This window comes from Solea solea, chromosome 20 (assembly GCF_958295425.1).
Source record: "Solea solea chromosome 20, fSolSol10.1, whole genome shotgun sequence".
NCBI classification, from domain to species: Eukaryota; Metazoa; Chordata; class Actinopteri; order Pleuronectiformes; family Soleidae; genus Solea; species Solea solea.
In genome coordinates this window covers 7450474-7469292 of record NC_081153.1, presented here as the reverse complement: position 1 = coordinate 7469292, position 18819 = coordinate 7450474, and the positions used below count along the sequence as shown (strand labels likewise).

Here is an 18819-nt window from a genome sequence, read left to right as displayed (position 1 = left end):
TAAGTTAGCACATGGGAGGCGTTCCGTTCAACCTGCTGGGACACGTACCTGCCAGTTTGAATCAACTCTACTATTTATCTGTTAACATCTTTCCATCTTTTCCTCCTCAATGTGACCTCTAAATAAGCTCTAAAACATGCAGAGAGTGGAGTTAAAGTTGCTGAAGGTCCTCTCGTCAACTCGTTTTTCCTCACAGAAGTAGTATGTGTGTGAAATCATGCAGGGACAGACAATTAGGAGGAGGAGCAGGAGGAGGAGCAGGCGTTGTCCTCACATGATTCCTGTACAGATAAAAAAGCTATGAGTCAGGTTAGAGAGAACAGAAGAGGGCAGGTATCCATCACCTCCATTTGGCAAGTAAGTGACCATCTTTAATATCTTCAAAACTGATATAACGATACTTTAAAAAAGAAAGAAAGAATGTTTTACTGAACTGTGTTGGATTCTACAATCAATTAAAACAATTTATCCCTGAAAGCAACTGAACACACAACAGGGATTTTTAATGATCTGTTGCTTTCTAATAGGAAGTAATATTAATGTTATAGTTTATTTGTCTTTAATCACATTATATTGTACAAAATTCATCGGAAATTCTCTTGTCTTGGATCTCTAAGCCAAGCCTTATTCGCGCGTCCTGTCCCAACTACAATTACCAGTCGAAATATAAATATGTTTTCTGAAGTTTAAGGTAATGCGGTTTAATGTAATATTATAAACGTTAATACAGACGCCAAAAAAACGACTTTCCTTCATGAAGAGTTAGGTGCTGGAATAATGGCGGCAATACGAGTCCATTTCCGTCTTTGTGTAAGAGCACGTGGAGTCCCCTCCCTGTGAAAGCATCCAGCGAGGACTGCTCCATGTTCTTGGACAGCTTTTATTAACTGGATTATTTCCCATTTCATCTAGTTTCAATTAAAAGTACTCATTATGAAAGTGAGTTACATAATAAATAAGGAAATTAATAAGAAAACACATTAATGAGGGGGATAAAAATTCAAAAAGTAATTCTGAATATGTTCTCTACATTTCAAAACTTTTCTTTTTTTTTTTTATTAAATGAGCTCCATGAAAAAGAAAGGTCTTTGAAACAGCTCAACAGTTAACACGTAAGCTACAGCTCAAGGCAACGTGTTCTTAGGAGCAGACGTCCCAAACAGTTGGCACCTCTCCTCGTTTTTGGTTTCTGCCTCTTTCTTCCTTTTCTTTTTTCTGTCCAGTGACGTCTTTCAGAGGGCGTGGACACGAGAGACATGCCCTCATGCCATGGTGATGTGTGGCAGGTGAACTCACTGACAGCAAACTGTTGACTCAGAAAATGGTGTCTCATTGACTTTAGTACTTTAGGACTTAAGGGGCCCCAGGTCCCTATTACCTGGGGCCCCTTAAATCCCTTGAAAAGCCCCTGCTAAGAGTGTGCTGTGATGGACAGTGTTGGCCAGTAATCTGTTACTCATTAAATTTTATTCTACCGTAATATTACCACTTAGCCCAGTAACAAGTAGTGATTGTCAAAAACTGGGTCGGGGACCCACAGATGAGTCGCTGGAGATTTTTCTTTTGGTCCCCAAACAGTTTTCACAACCTTTTACTGTTGTTGTGTGTTTTAAACCTCATTGAGCAAAAATAATAATGATAATGATGAATAATGATCACTATCATTGAATTAACTATAGATTGTTTTGTTGACCTTTAAAGGGAATCTGCAGAAAACAATTAGGGGAGACGATAGACCGTAAATATAGAGTGGATGCAGTGTCCCTGTTCTCCAGAGGACACCAATGTAATAATTATTATTTCAGCTGCCTCCTATAGTTCGAATTCCTTAATGACAGTTCTTCTCCGCAGTTGAAAGTTCTTCATCACAGTCCAAAGTTCTTCTTCTTATTATTATTATAATAATAATAATAATAATAATAATAATAATAATAATTCCAGCAGGCTGCACACTGAAAAGTGTAATGCTGCCCTCTACAGTTTGAGGTAGTTTCTCTATTACAGGTCAAATTCCTTAATCACGGTTCTTCTCCGCACTTGAAGGTTCTTCAACACAGTCCATAGTCCTTCTTCTTCTGCTAATCATTTCCAGCAGACTGCACACTGAAAAGTGCAGCCCTCTACAGTTTATAGTTCTTAATCACAGTTTGAAGCTGCCACTATGCAGCTCAATTCTCTTCAACAGAGTTCTTGATTTTCTCATAGAGCCAACGGGAAAATTAGCTCCTACTTCTCCCTTGATTCATAACTATTGATAAACATTTATGTGCGGAGTAAATGGTCTCAATCATGAGTTTTGGGTCTTCTTCTATAATGTAATTATTTTTTTGTAAATTGTGTTCCCATTTAGATGGAAAACGGACCATAAAATACAGAACATATGAGTGAGCAATAGTGTGATTGACAGATTTCAATCAGCGTGGTGTCGTCAAAATCCTGATTCTGGAGGCTTTGTTTTTAATCCGTCAATCCGTTGGAACACAAACCTGAACATTGCTTTGCCTTTGCTCTCTTAGTCTTTAAGCATGTGGACGGTGGCTTGTTTAGTGATATATCTGTCACATTTTTACCACACGACACACACACACAGGGCACCTGTAATTAGTCGTGTCATTAGTAAACAAATTGTAAAAATGTAATTAGTAAGCCACCTGCCAATTTATTATAAAGAAAAATACACATTAAGGGTTAGGGAAAGAGTTTCTTCTTTCATTTTATGTCAGACGGCGGCCACAACTGTCATAAAACAACAGGAAGTAACTGCACTTTTGCACATGCAATGTTTAAGGGTACAAAGCAGACAAGAGAGGACAGTCCATAGCAGTCAACATACCCTAAAACCATGGTTTCCCAACCCGGGGTCCAAGTCCCACCTTAGGGGGCCACCAGAGATTACATGGGGGGCGCAGAGACATAATACATTTAGAAAATCACACTCACACACTCTATTGCAGTGTTTCTCAATCCTGGTCCTGGATTGCATGTTTTAGATGTTGCCCTCCTCTAACACACCTGATTCATACAAATGGCTCGTTACCAGGCAGTGTTTGCTGATGAGCTGAACATTTGAATCAGGTGTGTCGGAGGTGTTGGCAACATCTAAAACATGCAGGGCAGTGGGTCAGGACCAGGACTGAGAAAACCCAGCTCTCTAAAGATAATCAGAACTCAAACAAGTCTCAGCAGGTCAGTTAGCGGCTATCCCGAATCGCGTTCCTGTTGTGAGCATCTGTACAACAAAACATCACGTCTGAGAAATTGAAAGTACCAAAGACTCACCAGTAGCAAATAGGAAACCAAGGCAAAATCTCATGACTTACCTTGTTTTTGATTTTATCCACATAAACTGTGAGAATAAGAACAAAAACCTACAACGGCTGCTTATTTTTGCATATAAACATTTGTAATTATTTACTTTCTTGTTTCGATGTGTGTGTGTGGGGGGGGGGGGGGCTGGTTTGTCTGGACACAAGCACGGGGGCTTCAAGGATAGGTTGGGAACTACTGTCCTGAATGTCCATAATGTTGGAATTGATAATTAATCATCCATGGGCAGGTACACAAAAGGAAAGGGTGTTAGATGTAACAAAAAAATTTGAGGGAATTACTAAAGACTCAAGAATAAATTGTCCCTCTTCCTCCATTGTGATATTGTCTGTGTGTGTGTGTGTGTCGGGGGGGGGGGGGGTTGTTCTGTAGCTTCAACCAGGAGACTGTGATCATGGTTTTTGGCTTTTCAATAACTCACTAACTTATTGCACTTTCACTTTGACCCAGGCAGGAGCAACGAAATGGTAGAGATTGTGTGGTTTTTCCTTGGTTGTGTGTTTATTAATGACAACTTTCACTGGACTGTCACTTCGCAGAGAGCAAGGTTTGTTTTGGTCCCACATGCTGGTCGTAGTGCGACATCTAGTGGCGGCAGGACAAACTGATCTAGTTGCAGTGATGGGAGTATAGAGGAGGCTGACCTCATTTGTGCATTAATGGTTAGTGGATTAACAGTAGTTAGTAGTCGCAAATGGCTCAACATCAGTATATGATTTGTAGTGTGAAATACACTCAACAGCCACTTCATTAAGAACACTTTACACTAATGAGTGAATGTTCCCCTTTGCCGTAAAGGTCAAAGTGGCTTAGCCTGCACAATTTTAGCCTGTAGAACTCCATTTAAAGGTCCAGTATGTAACATTTGAGATGGTTTAACATCCTGCCCCAAAGAATGCTTGTGTACATACGTAGGGGAGACCAGGGACAGTTGTAGAAAGGGACTGTTGTAACACCTTGAATTCCTCCAATCAGAAACAACTTAGAGTGATGACACTGTGCGCATGCTAAGTGAGTGTCCCTCCATTCCTGCTAAAGAGAGAGTCACATTTGAACTCTCTGTAACGCCCTGTTACAACCGTTTCATTTATATTTTGAAAACTAATAATAATAATGCTTATTGTTTATTGATTGTTTTTTACTTGATGTAAGGCGACCTTGAGTGCCTTGAAAGGCGCCATCAAATAAAATGTATTATAATCAATTTCTTGCATTATAATTTGACAGCTTCACTTCTTATTCTTTATTTCATAAAAACCACATGAATACATTATTTCAACAGTTGACAGATTTAAGTTTATAATAAAACAAATTGGTTATTCCAGTGTAAATGGTTTTTGATGTATTGGTGAAAATTGCAAAACGTGTTACATCTGTCCCTGGTCTCCCCTACGCTGCAAGGATTGTGCACGTGTTTTGCGCTGCCATGTTTCTACAGCAGCCCAAATTGCTGCATCGAACCTTTGAATTGCTTTTGGCTCAGAGCGTTTTCTGTTTGTCAGAGTCAGAGATGAGCACTGACCTTGTTGAAAGTGAAGTGTGTTAGTCCCAGATGCTGGTGCTAGTGCGCCATCAAGTGGACATAGGACAGATCTAGTTGTTGCTCACAAGAGTTCAAACTTAAATATTTCATACATTAACTGTTAATTAACTGCTAATTATCTATTAAGTAAGTTCCACTTAAGTTCCACTTACTTAATAATAGTTATTATTTATTAAAAAATAATGAAGGTAATGGCGGCTGCAGAGTCACAATTTCAGTGTCAAGAACTTTAAACTCTGTGTAAAATTGGTTGAATTTTTTTTTTTTATTGGTTTTCACAGCCTGAGAATATGCCTATGATAGAGAGTCCCTTGTGTAGAAGTGGTTTCAAAAGAAAAAAATCTTTGGTTTTCAGATAGAATCAAGCCTTTTATATGTACCACATGCAAGGATTGTGCTTTAACAAAAGCTTTTGCTAAGCCATGTTTCTACAGCAGCCACCAAGTGGAAAGCAATCAACAAATATGCTCCTACCCCAAAGAGTGCTTGTATTGGTACACAATTGGTTTAAATAAAAATAAAAAATTTCGCATCCTTAGAATAAGCCAAATGCCTATGACAGAGTCCCTTGATGTGATATTACAACCAAATGTCTTATTATTACTATTATGAAAACATATTCAGTATTATATTCTATGTTTACTAGGAAAGGGAGGTGTTTTCATATGAAATTAAGTGGTGGGCTGCATGTGCACAAGTTTGACACCTCTAAGACAGACAGACAGACACGTTCCTTGAATTAACAGAGATTTTTTTTCTCCATGTCGTTTATTAGCAATAAATCAAAATGGGAAAGGAGAAGATCCACATCAACATCGTGGTCATTGGCCATGTCGACTCCGGCAAATCCACGACCACCGGCCACCTGATCTACAAGTGTGGAGGAATCGAAAAGAGAACCATCGAGAAGTTTGAGAAGGAAGCCGCTGAGGTTCGTTCAAATGATGACGAAATGGCTTAAAATTAGATTTCAGGCATTTTCTGCAGCATGGTTGTATGAGGTGATTGTCCTTTGTGCACCCTCAGTGTCAGGAACTAGCCTCACTCCAACTGGCCATAAACATGGCTGATAATGGGGGTCACAAGAAAGAAACAGAACTCACTTAATGAAATAATAAATCAGTGGTTCTTGAACTTTTTATATTGGTATAGTGAAACTAGATTAAGATGGAGTGAAAGATAAGGTGACCCTAATGACTAAGTGACTTTTCTACGCACTCTGGTCAAAATTCCTCAGCTCCAATCCGATCACATACCCTGGTAGAATAAGTATTTCTGATTTTCCTCCAAGTACCACCAGAGGAAGCTCGCGTACCACTGTTGGTACACGTACCACAGTTTTAGAACCATGGTTCTACGTCATCCGAAGAATACGTTTATGCCATCGAACAGCCTTTTCTGACAGGACACTGTTGGTTGTTTGAGTCGATATGTAAATCACTCACTTTCTGCATTCTCGAAACTCAAATGACCTGGGGAAATTTTAGTCTAGTCAGGTGGGGGACACTTAAGTAAAAAAAATGTCCTAACAGTTTAGGAAAAATCAACTGTTCAATAGTGAGGGATGAGTTGAGCTTAAAATGATATCTTGATATTCTATCATGATGCTGTTGCACACCATTTCAAAATAAAAGTGTCCGGTGTTCAGATATGGGAACGATGTATTGTTCATGAAAAAACCCATATGTATGTGTCCCTGAAGACTATAAAAATGAAGTACTCCTTTAAGGAGTCAGTCCATAAAGGAATACTTCATTTATTTGCATTTCGCTTTGTATTACTAGAATAGGGGTAGTCTTTTTGAAAAATTGTGCTTCCCAACCTCAGTTTCCCCTGAGTTGAGAAAAAATTATTTTCTTTGTTACATGCCCAACAAGTGTCACTGGTGGGCAAGTAGTAGTAAAAAGAATGAAGATATTTCTCAGCACAGGGGAAACTGAGGTTGGGAAGCATTTTTTTTTCAATAATACTACCCCTATTTTACTAATACAAAGCTAAATGCAAATTGGTGAAGTATTTCTTTAAATTTCTAGTATAAAAAAATAGTTATTTTTTTTCCTTGTGTCTCTGCAAGCAGCAACGTTTTCAGTGCGTTTGAGCCTCCATGTCTCATGCTGGTGTCTCATGTACTTCTTTGGTGGTTTTTGACAACCACAAACAACCACAAAAAAAACAGAGCTTTCGCTTTAAAGTAAAGAGCAATCACAAGAAAGTATTCTTATTTGCTACATCAAAGATTGAGACTGAATCCCATTTCACACCTTGCTTCTACCACTTAGGTTCACGCGAGTATTCGATATTTGGCCTTTCAAATGGAGATTTGTTTTCCTCATAGTAACCCAAATCCAAGGAAACTAGTGTTCCTGTCATGCTAACCACAATAAAACCTGCTTGCAGTCTTGACACCATAAACCTGTTCACCAGTATTTCCAAGTATTCTCAAGTCTCCACTTTGCTGCAGAGATCCAGAAGGTGATGACAAATAAAATTCTGGAGGGGGATCCCATTTTGTATGGCTAAATTTTAGCCTCTTCCCTTTGTAACCCAGGTCCAAATGGGAAGGGGACAAAGGTCAGGGCAAGGGGTAATGAGAAAGAAGTTAATAATACTTCCTAATTCCTATTCCGTTTGTATTTTCTTAACCACAACAGATGGGCAAGGGCTCCTTCAAGTACGCCTGGGTGCTGGACAAACTGAAGGCCGAGCGTGAGCGTGGTATCACCATTGACATCGCTCTGTGGAAGTTTGAGACCGGCAAGTACTATGTGACCATCATTGATGCTCCTGGACACAGGGATTTCATCAAGAACATGATCACTGGAACATCTCAGGTAAATACATTGATTATTGAGCCTTTTCAATTCGCCACCAGGATATGAAGTTTTACCAAGTTCTGTCTGTTCAGGCTGACTGCGCCGTGCTGATCGTTGCTGCCGGTGTTGGTGAGTTCGAGGCTGGTATCTCCAAGAACGGCCAGACCCGTGAGCACGCCCTGCTGGCCTACACCCTCGGCGTGAAGCAGCTCATTGTCGGAGTCAACAAGATGGACTCCACCGAGCCCGTTTACAGCCAGAAGCGTTTTGAGGAAATTAGCAAGGAAGTGAGCGCTTACATCAAGAAGATCGGTTACAACCCAGCCACTGTTGCCTTTGTGCCCATCTCTGGGTGGCATGGAGACAACATGCTGGAGGCCAGTGACAAGGTGAGGACATTATCAATATGTGTTGATCTGATTATTGTGAACATGGACTGATGTCTTATTTAAATCTGTCTGTAGATGAGCTGGTTCAAAGGATGGAAGGTTGAGCGCAAAGATGGTAATGCCAATGGAACAACCCTGCTGGAGGCTCTGGATGCCATCCTGCCCCCCTCCCGCCCCACAAACAAACCCCTGCGTTTGCCCCTGCAGGATGTTTACAAAATTGGGGGTGAGCTTACTCCATATTAATGCCCATATTACTACACTGTATGACAATACTACTGGGACACCTGACCATTACACCAACAAGGACTGTAATGATGTATTCAAATATATATACAGTACTTTAGTATGGAGTTGGTCTTCCTTTGTAGCTATATATACAGCTTCTTGGAAGACTTTGAAGAGTTTCTATGTGAATTTTTGCCCATTCATTCTGGACAGCATTTATGACGTCAGACACTGACCTTGGATGAGAAGGCCTGGCTGACAATCTCTGTTCCAGTTCATCCCAAAGGTGCTCGATGGGGTTATGGGTCAGGGCTCTGTGCGGGTCAAGTTCTTCCACACCAAACTTGTCAAATCATGTCTTTATAGTCCTTGCTTTGTGCACTAGGACACAGTTGGAATACAAAAGTTGCCACAAAGTTGAAAGCATAGCATTGTTCACAATGTCTTCACTGGAGATAAGGGGCCTAGAACAAAGCCTGACTGAAACACCTGAATTCAATACTTTTCAGGTTTGGCCAAATACTTTTGTCCACACAGTGTATCTTGATGCACTATCTTGGGAGCGTTTGATAAATACATGACCTCCTTTTCTCTCTCAGGTATTGGAACTGTTCCCGTCGGACGTGTTGAGACCGGTGTCCTGAAGCCTGGTACAATCGTGACGTTTGCGCCCCCTGAACTCACCACTGAGGTGAAGTCTGTGGAGATGCACCACGAGTCTCTGACTGAGGCTCTCCCCGGAGACAACGTCGGCTTCAACATCAAGAACGTGTCCGTCAAGGAGCTCAAACGTGGCTTTGTGGCCGGTGACAGCAAGAATGACCCACCCAAGGGGGCTGACAACTTCACTGCTCAGGTCAGTCTGAGGAAATATAAAGACAAAGAAAGATGAGAAGCATGCCAAAATGATTGATGCAGAAATGTTAGGTACACAAATACCTAACATTTCTGCATCAACACATTCAAAAGCAACAATATGTTTAGTTGACTAGTGTACTCACATTAGCAAAAACATACCAACCACTCTTTACATCCATAGAAATCGGTCATTTTTGGTCGTCATCGTTATGACATCATCTGCCTTATAGTTTTGGCTATAACTTCCTGGACAAACCACCAATGAAACACCAAAGTGAGAAATATTCGTCATGGGGTCTTTTGTTTTTCCATTTTCTCGCTGATTGTGACTAGGGGCCACACGGTTAGTGTAGTTCTTAGCGCTGGTGCCTTGGCAGCAAAAAGACCAGAGAGTTTCCATCACAGAGCAAAGGATTTGCATGGATTTGCGTGTGTGTGTGTGTTGGGGGGGTTTCTTCAGGTTCTCCGGTTTCCTCCCACAGTCCAAAAACATTTCATTCTAAATTGAGGTTTGAGAGTGAATGATTGTTTATTTCTGTTAGCCCTTTCATACCGGCAGGGCTCCGGGTGGGTTCCCAAACCTGATTGTGTGTGGTCAAACAGAAAAAAATAGTTGGTTCAGAACCTGAAAGTTGATTATCAGTGGGAGCCAAAAAATAGTTTTGCTGGTGTTGTGTTTACTTCCGCCTGAGTAACGCGGAGTAACATCCTCCCACTTTAGTTCCTGGTGTGAAGCACCATGGTTCTGAGGCTCCAGAACGGCAAAGGAGCGAGAACCAAATCCGTGTTTGTCTGAAAGCCCTATTTGTGGCCCTGTGATGTACTGGCGACCTGTCCAGGGTGAACCCCCTGCCTTTCGCCCTGCCTTTGTCAGCTGCGATTGGCTCCAGCTGCCCGCGACCCTCATGTGGAGGATAAAGCGGTAGACGATAATTAACTGAATCGTGACTTCTTGTTGCCATTTGCTGCATATTCTGCTGTCAGAGTTCTCCTAAGACAACAATTCCCTCGATCCCACGTGGCTTCCCCACCCATCAAACTAGGTCTTTTGTTATTGTTTTGTTATTGAGAGACTTCTAGAGGCAGAAATTACATTCTGTGCATTCAAGTGACTTGTTTTCATCATTTCTAACTGCACACCAACGTTAATTTTTCCAGGTCATCGTCCTGAATCACCCTGGCCAGATACAGCCAGGTTACAGCCCTGTGCTGGATTGCCACACTGCTCACGTCGCTTGCAAATTCAGGGAATTCCTCCAGAAGATTGACCGTCGTTCTGGGAAGGTCCTTGAAGAAAGCCCCAAGATACTCAAGTCTGGAGACGCAGCCATTATTAACCTGTTTCCTAGTAAACCCATGTGTGTTGAGAGCTTCTCCGAATATCCTCCACTTGGTAAGTGAAATAGGTTTTGCACTTGATTGCTGCATTTGTGGACTGTATTTTAATGATATAGGGAGGGTTTTTATTCTTTGTTTTTTTTTCATCATCACGTTTAATCGATAGTGAAGTGTAATACAGTTATTATCCACAATTTGATTCAGATTCGGTTTGACTCCTGATCATTTCTGTCCTCGTCTTCTTCTCAGGTCGCTTTGCCGTGCGAGACATGAGGCAGACCGTGGCCGTCGGTGTCATCAAGAAAGTCGAAAAGAAATCTGCAACTGCAGCAAAGGTCACCAAGGCTGCAGTTAAGGCTCAGAAGAAATGATCTTTAATTCTGGGTGTCCGACAACGGGGCCACATTAGGATTTATCTCAACATTTTTCACTGGATGCATAGATCATGGTGGAGCCAACTGGAATGGCTTCAGCCACTAAAAACATTTGTTCTGTATAGGGAAAACTAATGTGATAATTGGATTCAAATCAAAGCAATAAAAAAAGCCTTTAATCACACCAAATGAAGACCTTTCTTTGTTATCCGATTAACCTTTTCTAAATTTTTTGATTCTGATGCTTCACTGTACATGTTCCTACTCTGATTCATACACGTAATGATGAAGAAACGTAACACCTCACTCTCTTGATCTGTGAACTTTAATTGAGGACATGTTTTGTGTGCATTTTCTCGGTACATTTAAAGCAAAAACAGGCACTTTTTTTGCCTTAAACTTGTCATTGTGATGTTAACACTGACTGCAGTGTACTGCAACTGTGATAGTGTAATTACTTGGCCTCCGGGTAGGGGCGTTGCAACAGTGGAGGAGAGACAGAGGGATTTTTTTTTTCTCAGCTCCAAATGTTAACTTAACAAGCCTTTTTGAAAGTGCCTGACATAATTTCCTCTAATAATTATAATAATAGTTTCCAGCATGCTGTGCAGCTCAAAGTTCTCCATCACAGCCCAAATTATATAAAAAACTGATTAAAAGAGAGACTGGAGTAAAAGATGCAACATAGTAACCACCCTAACAGTTGTGTTGTTTTTCTAATTTTATTGTGAATGAGACTTTAGGCTGCTTTTTAAAGTCCAGATATTTTCCTGAAACTGTCCTGAAGGGGCTGGACATGCAAATATCTCCAAACGTCATGGTGGATTTTTATGTGAATTCTCCTGCTGACGGCTGCCCCCAAGTGGCAGAATTTGGGTGATACGTCGCTGTCCGTTCAATTTAAAATGGTTTGATATTTGCTTGAATATATGCATAATTTGTTTTAGTGGTTGAATGTTAATTCAACCACTTGATAAATTAATATAAAATAAAATAAAAAATTGTTATTTATGTTGATGGGTAGTTAAGCACTTTTTGTGCACCTTGACCTTTTGTGAAGCCCAGCCATCATAACCACACGCACGTGTTGTTAAAGTGAAGTGGATTTATGTATCCCCACGTTCATGTAATAGTTAGTACCCTCGTATGTAGAAGCTCTTTAGCCAAAATGATATTTTGAATGCTAAAATATAATTATTATTGTTATTGTTTCACAAAAAAGGGGGAATTAAGGTGTCAAATTATAGTTATTTAGTTGCATTCCTGAGCAGAAAAATTTGCTTTAGTGGTTGAATGTTGTGCTTGATTCTTTTGACCTCTCAGAGAAGGAGTCCAGTGAGCTGACTCACATTTGGGTATAAAAAGGTGAATTCAGTTTGATATTTGCCAAATAAATAAATAACATTTCTTTGGTTTTAATCAAGTTTTTGAACGATTTCTAAAATATGTATGTGATGGGTAAGTGTATATATACGTATATACATATATACGTATATATATATATATATATATATATATATACTATGGCTCTTAAACTTGTACCACCAGTGGTACGTGAGCTACCTAAGGTGGTACTTGGAGGAAAATCAGAACTATACTGTTCTACTGTATATACCAGGGTATGTGATCGGAGTGGAGCTGAGGAATTTTGACCGGAGTTCTTAGAAAACAAAAAATGGTACATTAAATTAAATAATAATAATCAGTCACCTTATCTCTCGATTGATCTTAAACTAATTTCACTGTCCAAGAGCTCAATATTTTCTCAGGTGGTACTTGGTATAGAAAGTTTGAGAACCACTGGTCTATAGAATACTTAATTCTACAAACAGGTGACATGTGGTGGCACATCCGGATGAGAATCCCGATTTTACATTCACTGAGGTGGAGCCAAAATGCCCATGAAAGATGTTGCAGATGAAAAGAGACATCTTTATTATTTACTATGCTTTATTGTTTTTATTGTTGTTTTTTTTCTATTGTTTTCATTTGAACCTATACAGCAGTTAATCCAAGGAAATGTTTTGGGTAGGAGAACTCATTTCTTCGTAGCTTTAACTGCAGCCTTGGTAACTTTTCCAGATGTGGGATTCTTCTTGTTGACGGACTTGATGACACCGACAGCCACCGTCTGCTTCATGTCACGCACAGCGAAGCGACCTGAGAGGAAGAGGAGTTAAAGGAAAGGAACAAACGGATGGGGAGTTGGTGAGAGGCACGATAATGATGGGAAAATGAAATCAAACTCATGAACATGGCTCGTGAGAAGCAAGCGTCCCTAATCCACAAATAAAAGGTTTAATAATCATTAAAAACCCATTTTTATATGCAACATGCATATACAATCTTTCACACTTTAGCTCTCTGACACGTTTCCTTTAAAAAATAAAAGTCTAGCTTTGTTTCACCAGTTACATGCTGTTAATGTGAAGGTGCTAAACTAAAATGTTTGCTCTGTGTTTGCAGTAACTCTCAGATCCCGAGCATTGTCTCTTCACGTGTCTCACCATATCAGACTTTGAACAAGACTGTTGTGACAAAAATTATATCACAATAACAATATTTGTGACAATATTTCACAGAATTCCAAAATAAAAGTGCTTGTGTTGTGTTTTCGCAAGTTTGAGGCCTCTGTGCTTGAGCAGGGTTTGCTTTGTTTGTTTTAGATGTTTCTTTGCTCCAACACACCTGATTCAAATAAATAAGTCTTAATCAGGCTTCTGTAGAGCTTGCTGATTACCTGACCATTTGAATCAGGTGTGTTGGAGCAGAGCAACATCTAAAACATTCAGGGCAGTGGGTCCCCAGGACCAATATTGAGAGACCCTGTGCTAGACGGTGTTCTGGAGGACATGCAGGAACCCTGGTCCCTTCTCCAAACAGAAAAAGAAATGCGTTGCAAATTATTACTTACCAAGTGGGGGAAACTCTGCAAACGCCTCAACACACAGGGGTTTTGAAGGCTCCATCAAGACCATGGCTGCATCTCCAGACTTGACACTTTTGGGGTTTTCTTCCAGGGCCTTACCACTACGACGGTCGATCTTCTGAACGAGTTCTGCGAATTTGCAGGCAATATGAGCAGTGTGGCAATCCACCACAGGGCTATAACCCTTGTTGATTTGACCGGGATGGTTCAGCACGATGACCTGCGGGGGGAGAAAACAAGGTGAGAAATGCAGATTAACCCTTAGAAACAGAGGCCATAAGACTGTGCAATATAGAGTTGCACACAGAGTGTTTTATATCCTTTTTCAGCACAACCTATAGGCAATGTGATGAAAAAGATTTATTTTTGAATTTCCTATGCTTACTTTGTAAACACATCTGAGCAAAAAAAGTACTCAGAACCAGGTTCGGTTCACAGTGTCACTTACAGTAGTAACTGACTGAGTTTAAAGGTCCAGTGAGTAAAATGTAGGTAAAAGGATTTTTATCATAATTGTTTGGAAGAAATTGAAAATAAAACATTTATACTTAATTTTGTCTAGGGTGTACAATCACCCATCTATATGATTCTGTTTTTCATTTACCCAGAAGTTGGGTCAGCTTTACAGAGGCCACCATTTTGGACCACCAATGTTTGACATAGCCCACATTGGGCAAATAAAAATTTTTTGAGGGTTTTTTTATTACCCAAGGTAAACTCATTTGAAAATATAGGGTGAGGTGAGGCATATTCAGCTGCAACATGCAACTTCCTCCCTTCTCTTCCTGACTCGCACCTGAGCAATGAAGGTCTCTGCAGCCATAGGTGGGTCGTTCTTGCTGTCACCGGCCACATTCCCTCGACGGATCTCCTTGATGGACACGTTCTTGATGTTAAAGCCGACGTTGTCACCGGGGAGAGCCTCAGACAGGCTCTCGTGGTGCATCTCCACGGACTTCACCTCAGTGGTCAGATTGGGGGGACTGAACGTGACGACCATACCAGGCTTCAGGATACCAGTCTCAACACGTCCAACAGGAACCGTTCCAATACCTGAGAAGGAACAGGAGGCCAAATGTTTGTATATACTCTATTAAGAGTTATTAATGAACTAAAAGTGAGATGTATGCCAAGTTCCACTAAACCTAACCTTGATATTTATTCTAACCTTAACCTCAGTCCTATCTGGGTCCATAACTTTGAAGGAAAAATGCGGAGATGAAGTTAAAGATGGCGTCACAGGAAGACAACTTTGAGTAAAGTACTGGCTTCATAAACAGTCTTCTATCGAATCCAATTAGTAATGGACACTTTGGTTTGTCTAACCCTCTCCTCACTACCACAGAAGTGAAATGTTGTTTTGAGCCTGACAGTGGTTTTTAAAATAGCGATTTGTCTCGACGCAATGATTTGCCCTGTGCAGTGCCATTTTAGGTCTTCCCGTTGAAATCGCAAAAAAATATGAAATTTACCAATACAAAAATCTGAAAATTGACTTAGAATGTCTGTAACTCTGGATTTTTCCTTCAATGTCATATGCTGTGTTTCCATCATGGTGCGCTTCCATTTGGTACAGTACGGTATAGTTTAGAACAGTAAAGCCCTGGGTCAGGCTTGTGTTTCAACCCGACAACAGTACCATGACTTAGTAGGTGGGTGTCGATGGCGGTCAAGCTGTGTATGAGAACAGACTGCAGGAGTTTGCCTTGACTTCCTTGCAATATCTACACCGATCAGCTGACTGTACTGTATCATTTTACTCTGCTAATACAAGGGAAAGGTGCCAAAGAATGGGGCCAGTTATTTTGGTCCTACTGGAAATACAAATGTTATGGAACCGAACCATTCCACTCAGTGGAAACACAGATTTTTTCTCCCTTGAAACAACTCTGCTCACCACCAATTTTGTAGACGTCCTGCAGGGGCAAACGTAGGGCCTTCTTGACGGGGCGATCAGGTGGCAGGATGGAGTCCAGAGCTTGGAACAATGTGGATCCACTGGCCTTACCTTCCTTGCGCTCAATACTCCATTCCTTGTACCACTTCATCTACAGACAGATTCAAAGATAGAAATCAGTCCATGTTCACACTGATCTGATTAACAGAAGTTGGAAGTTTCCTCACCTTGTCGCTGGCCTCCATCATGTTGTCTCCGTGGAACCCAGAGATGGGCACAAAGGCAATAGCGGCAGGGTTGTAGCCAGTCTTCTTGAGGAACGAGGTCACTTCTTTTTTAACTTCCGCAAACCGAGCTTCGCTGTAAGGGGGCTCGGTGGAGTCCATCTTGTTGACTCCGACAATGAGCTGCTTCACGCCGAGGGTGTAGGCCAGCAGGGCGTGCTCACGGGTCTGGCCGTTCTTGGAGATACCAGCCTCGAACTCACCAACACCGGCAGCAACGATCAGCACGGCGCAGTCAGCCTGAACAGACGGAACTTGGTCAACTGTGTGTACATCAAACATTAACTGAGTCAGTTGAAATGATGACATATCATATCATATTTTACCTGAGATGTTCCAGTGATCATGTTCTTGATGAAATCCCTGTGTCCAGGAGCATCAATGACAGTCACTTGGAACTTGGTGGTCTCAAACTTCCACAGAGCAATGTCAATGGTGATACCACGCTCACGCTCGGCCTTCAGTTTGTCCATCACCCAGGCGTACTTGAAGGAGCCCTTGCCCATCTGTTGTGGTTTAGAAAATACAAATGGAGAAGGCAAAGCAGGTATCAGTGAGTGAGGAATTTTCTTCCCTGTGGTATCCCATGTTCTTATTAAAGTTCTACATTTACTACTATAGTGTCCAACTTAGTAGGGTTGCTGCTGCCGGCAAGATCTGATGCCTGTGGAATTTATTTCTTGCCATTCCATGAAACAAACAATTCAATTTTACTGTTTTTTTGGTGGGATATATTTAACTTTTCCTCCATTGAAAACGATTGGCACTGCCTTCGTCTAACTCTGATCTGGGTTGCCGTGGCACATATGTGGCAGGGAATTTCATCTACCTCCATCTGTACAGCACAGATGCAAAGCAGCTGTGTCTCAAATGATCATCGATCGTGTGATTACACTTATGATCGGGGATCCACTGCGGGAGCAACCATTTTATTACGTGTTATACAAACTAGTGTGACATTGACGTCAATTGAACGGACCTCGGCGGCTTCCTTCTCAAACTTCTCGATGGTTCTCTTGTCGATTCCTCCGCACTTGTAGATCAGGTGGCCGGTGGTCGTGGATTTGCCAGAGTCGACATGGCCAATGACCACGATGTTGATGTGGGTCTTCTCCTTTCCCATTTTGATTTATTGCTAATAAACAACATGGAGAGAAAAGTTATGTTGACTTTAAATCTCTGTCTGGTGTTTTAAAACAGTGGTTCTCAAACGTTTCCTACCAAGTACCATCTGAGAAAACATTGAGTGCGAGATAAGGTGACTATTACTATTATTTGAATTGTTTATGAATCATTTGTTTCATTTTCTATGCACACACTCCTGTCAGTAGAAAAACAGTATTTCTGATTTTTCCTCCCAAGTACCACCAGAGGAAGTTTGCACACCACAGTTTGAGAACCATGGATTTAGATCAATGACAGCTGATAATCGACTATAGTTAACTGACTGATTATCTTAATGTTTTTATAGATGATAATAACAATAATAATAATGATATTTAATTAACTGTTTGTGTGTGCAATATTTAAGTCTGAACACTTACAAGTAACTACAGTAATAACTGCAAGAACAAGATCTGTCCCACGGCCACTAGATGTCACACTAGCACCAGCATTTGGGATTGAAACGCACCTAGACACTGGTATGGCGAAATTGAGCGAGACTCTAATTTATTATTATTTAATTTTGGTTATTTGTTTCGTTTTCAAGCACCGTGACGTCCAATCTGTGATCTGATGACGTTGCCGTGATTTTACAGTATTTCAAAACTATAAAAAATATGCAAAGGTACGTTGGGTCAAAGTATTTTGGCACAAAATATCAAGGCATTTTCATCATCTCGACAAATGACAAATAACAAAAATGATATCTCGTCATTTGAAACACGTGCGTCAGAAACACGAGGAACTTCTTCAGGTCGAAGGTGACATTCACTGCCACTAGATGTCAGTGTTCAGTGCCACCTGAGACCTAAAACCAGAGCTTCATTCTTTGGCCACACCTTTACTCCCCCCCACCACCCACAATTCATGGGCTCAGCAAAGAGAAGCCTTAATTTTTTTTAGCCCAGTAAAATAAGAGGTTCCTAAAATCAAGTAACAAGATCCTCAACTCATGCCGTACACAGGCACATCAAAAGAAATAGCAAAAACCTATAGAATGCAGTTTTATAAGAGCAGCAAACAATAGGCACATTATATTGCATCACTTGCTAAAAGACACACACAGACTAAAGCTGAAAATGGGGGATAAGAGAGAAATGGTGAAACTGGTAGACTAAAAGGCTTTTGTTTAAAGTCTTAATTTGTCAAAAATCCACTTCAATTTGAAAAACCTTAAATATACTTCCTGCTTTGTCACATGGTTACATTATACGTCCGTTTCCCCCCCCCCCCCCCCCCCGAAACAATCGAATCGTTTTAGTGTATTGTCTGCATTCGTTTGTAATCTGATTATCATCATTAATCAGCAGATTCTTTCATTCATATCACTTATGTTTTGTATTGTTCAAGTCATTTCCCACGAGTTGCAAGACATAAATTTGTGTTTTCTGTCTAATATTTAAAATTTCCCCATTTAAACAACAGCAAAATAATGGCTTAAATGAAATAAAGCCCTGTAGTTTTTGGCAGCTGAAAAACTAACATCATCCAAAGCTTAAAGTGTCTAATTTCCATTCATTCATTTTAAGCAGTGGCAGAATCTTTTTTAAAAGTGGCTTGACTCACCTGTTAAATGGAGGTAGTGGACACGTGTGCTCCTCTGTTCACCGTGGATCTTCACTCAATGCTTTTTATCTCTGAACAAAGTCATGTGAGGGTGAGGTCTTCTCCTAAA

At 40.7% G+C, this 18819-nt stretch overlaps 2 protein-coding genes across 2 annotated transcripts; one reads left to right on the top strand and one right to left on the bottom strand.

The window, feature by feature from the left end:
- The first annotated feature begins 296 nt into the window (after nucleotides 1-296).
- LOC131447457 (elongation factor 1-alpha-like) lies at nucleotides 297-12277 on the top strand. The gene is made up of 8 exons (XM_058619256.1): nucleotides 297-357; nucleotides 5646-5801; nucleotides 7522-7701; nucleotides 7776-8072; nucleotides 8148-8298; nucleotides 8900-9156; nucleotides 10317-10551; nucleotides 10746-12277. The coding sequence occupies exons 2-8, from the start codon at nucleotides 5658-5660 to the stop codon at nucleotides 10865-10867; spliced, it is 1386 nt and encodes a 461-aa protein (XP_058475239.1). The 5' UTR covers nucleotides 297-357; nucleotides 5646-5657; the 3' UTR covers nucleotides 10868-12277.
- A 525-nt stretch (nucleotides 12278-12802) lies between these two features.
- On the bottom strand, nucleotides 12803-18819 carry LOC131447456 (elongation factor 1-alpha-like). Its single transcript, XM_058619255.1, has 8 exons — nucleotides 18711-18819; nucleotides 16960-17115; nucleotides 16307-16486; nucleotides 15924-16220; nucleotides 15697-15847; nucleotides 14596-14852; nucleotides 13785-14019; nucleotides 12803-13030 (listed from the first exon to the last, which is right to left on the bottom strand). Exons 2-8 carry the CDS (start codon nucleotides 17101-17103, stop codon nucleotides 12909-12911), a joined length of 1386 nt encoding a protein of 461 aa, XP_058475238.1. The 5' UTR covers nucleotides 17104-17115; nucleotides 18711-18819; the 3' UTR covers nucleotides 12803-12908.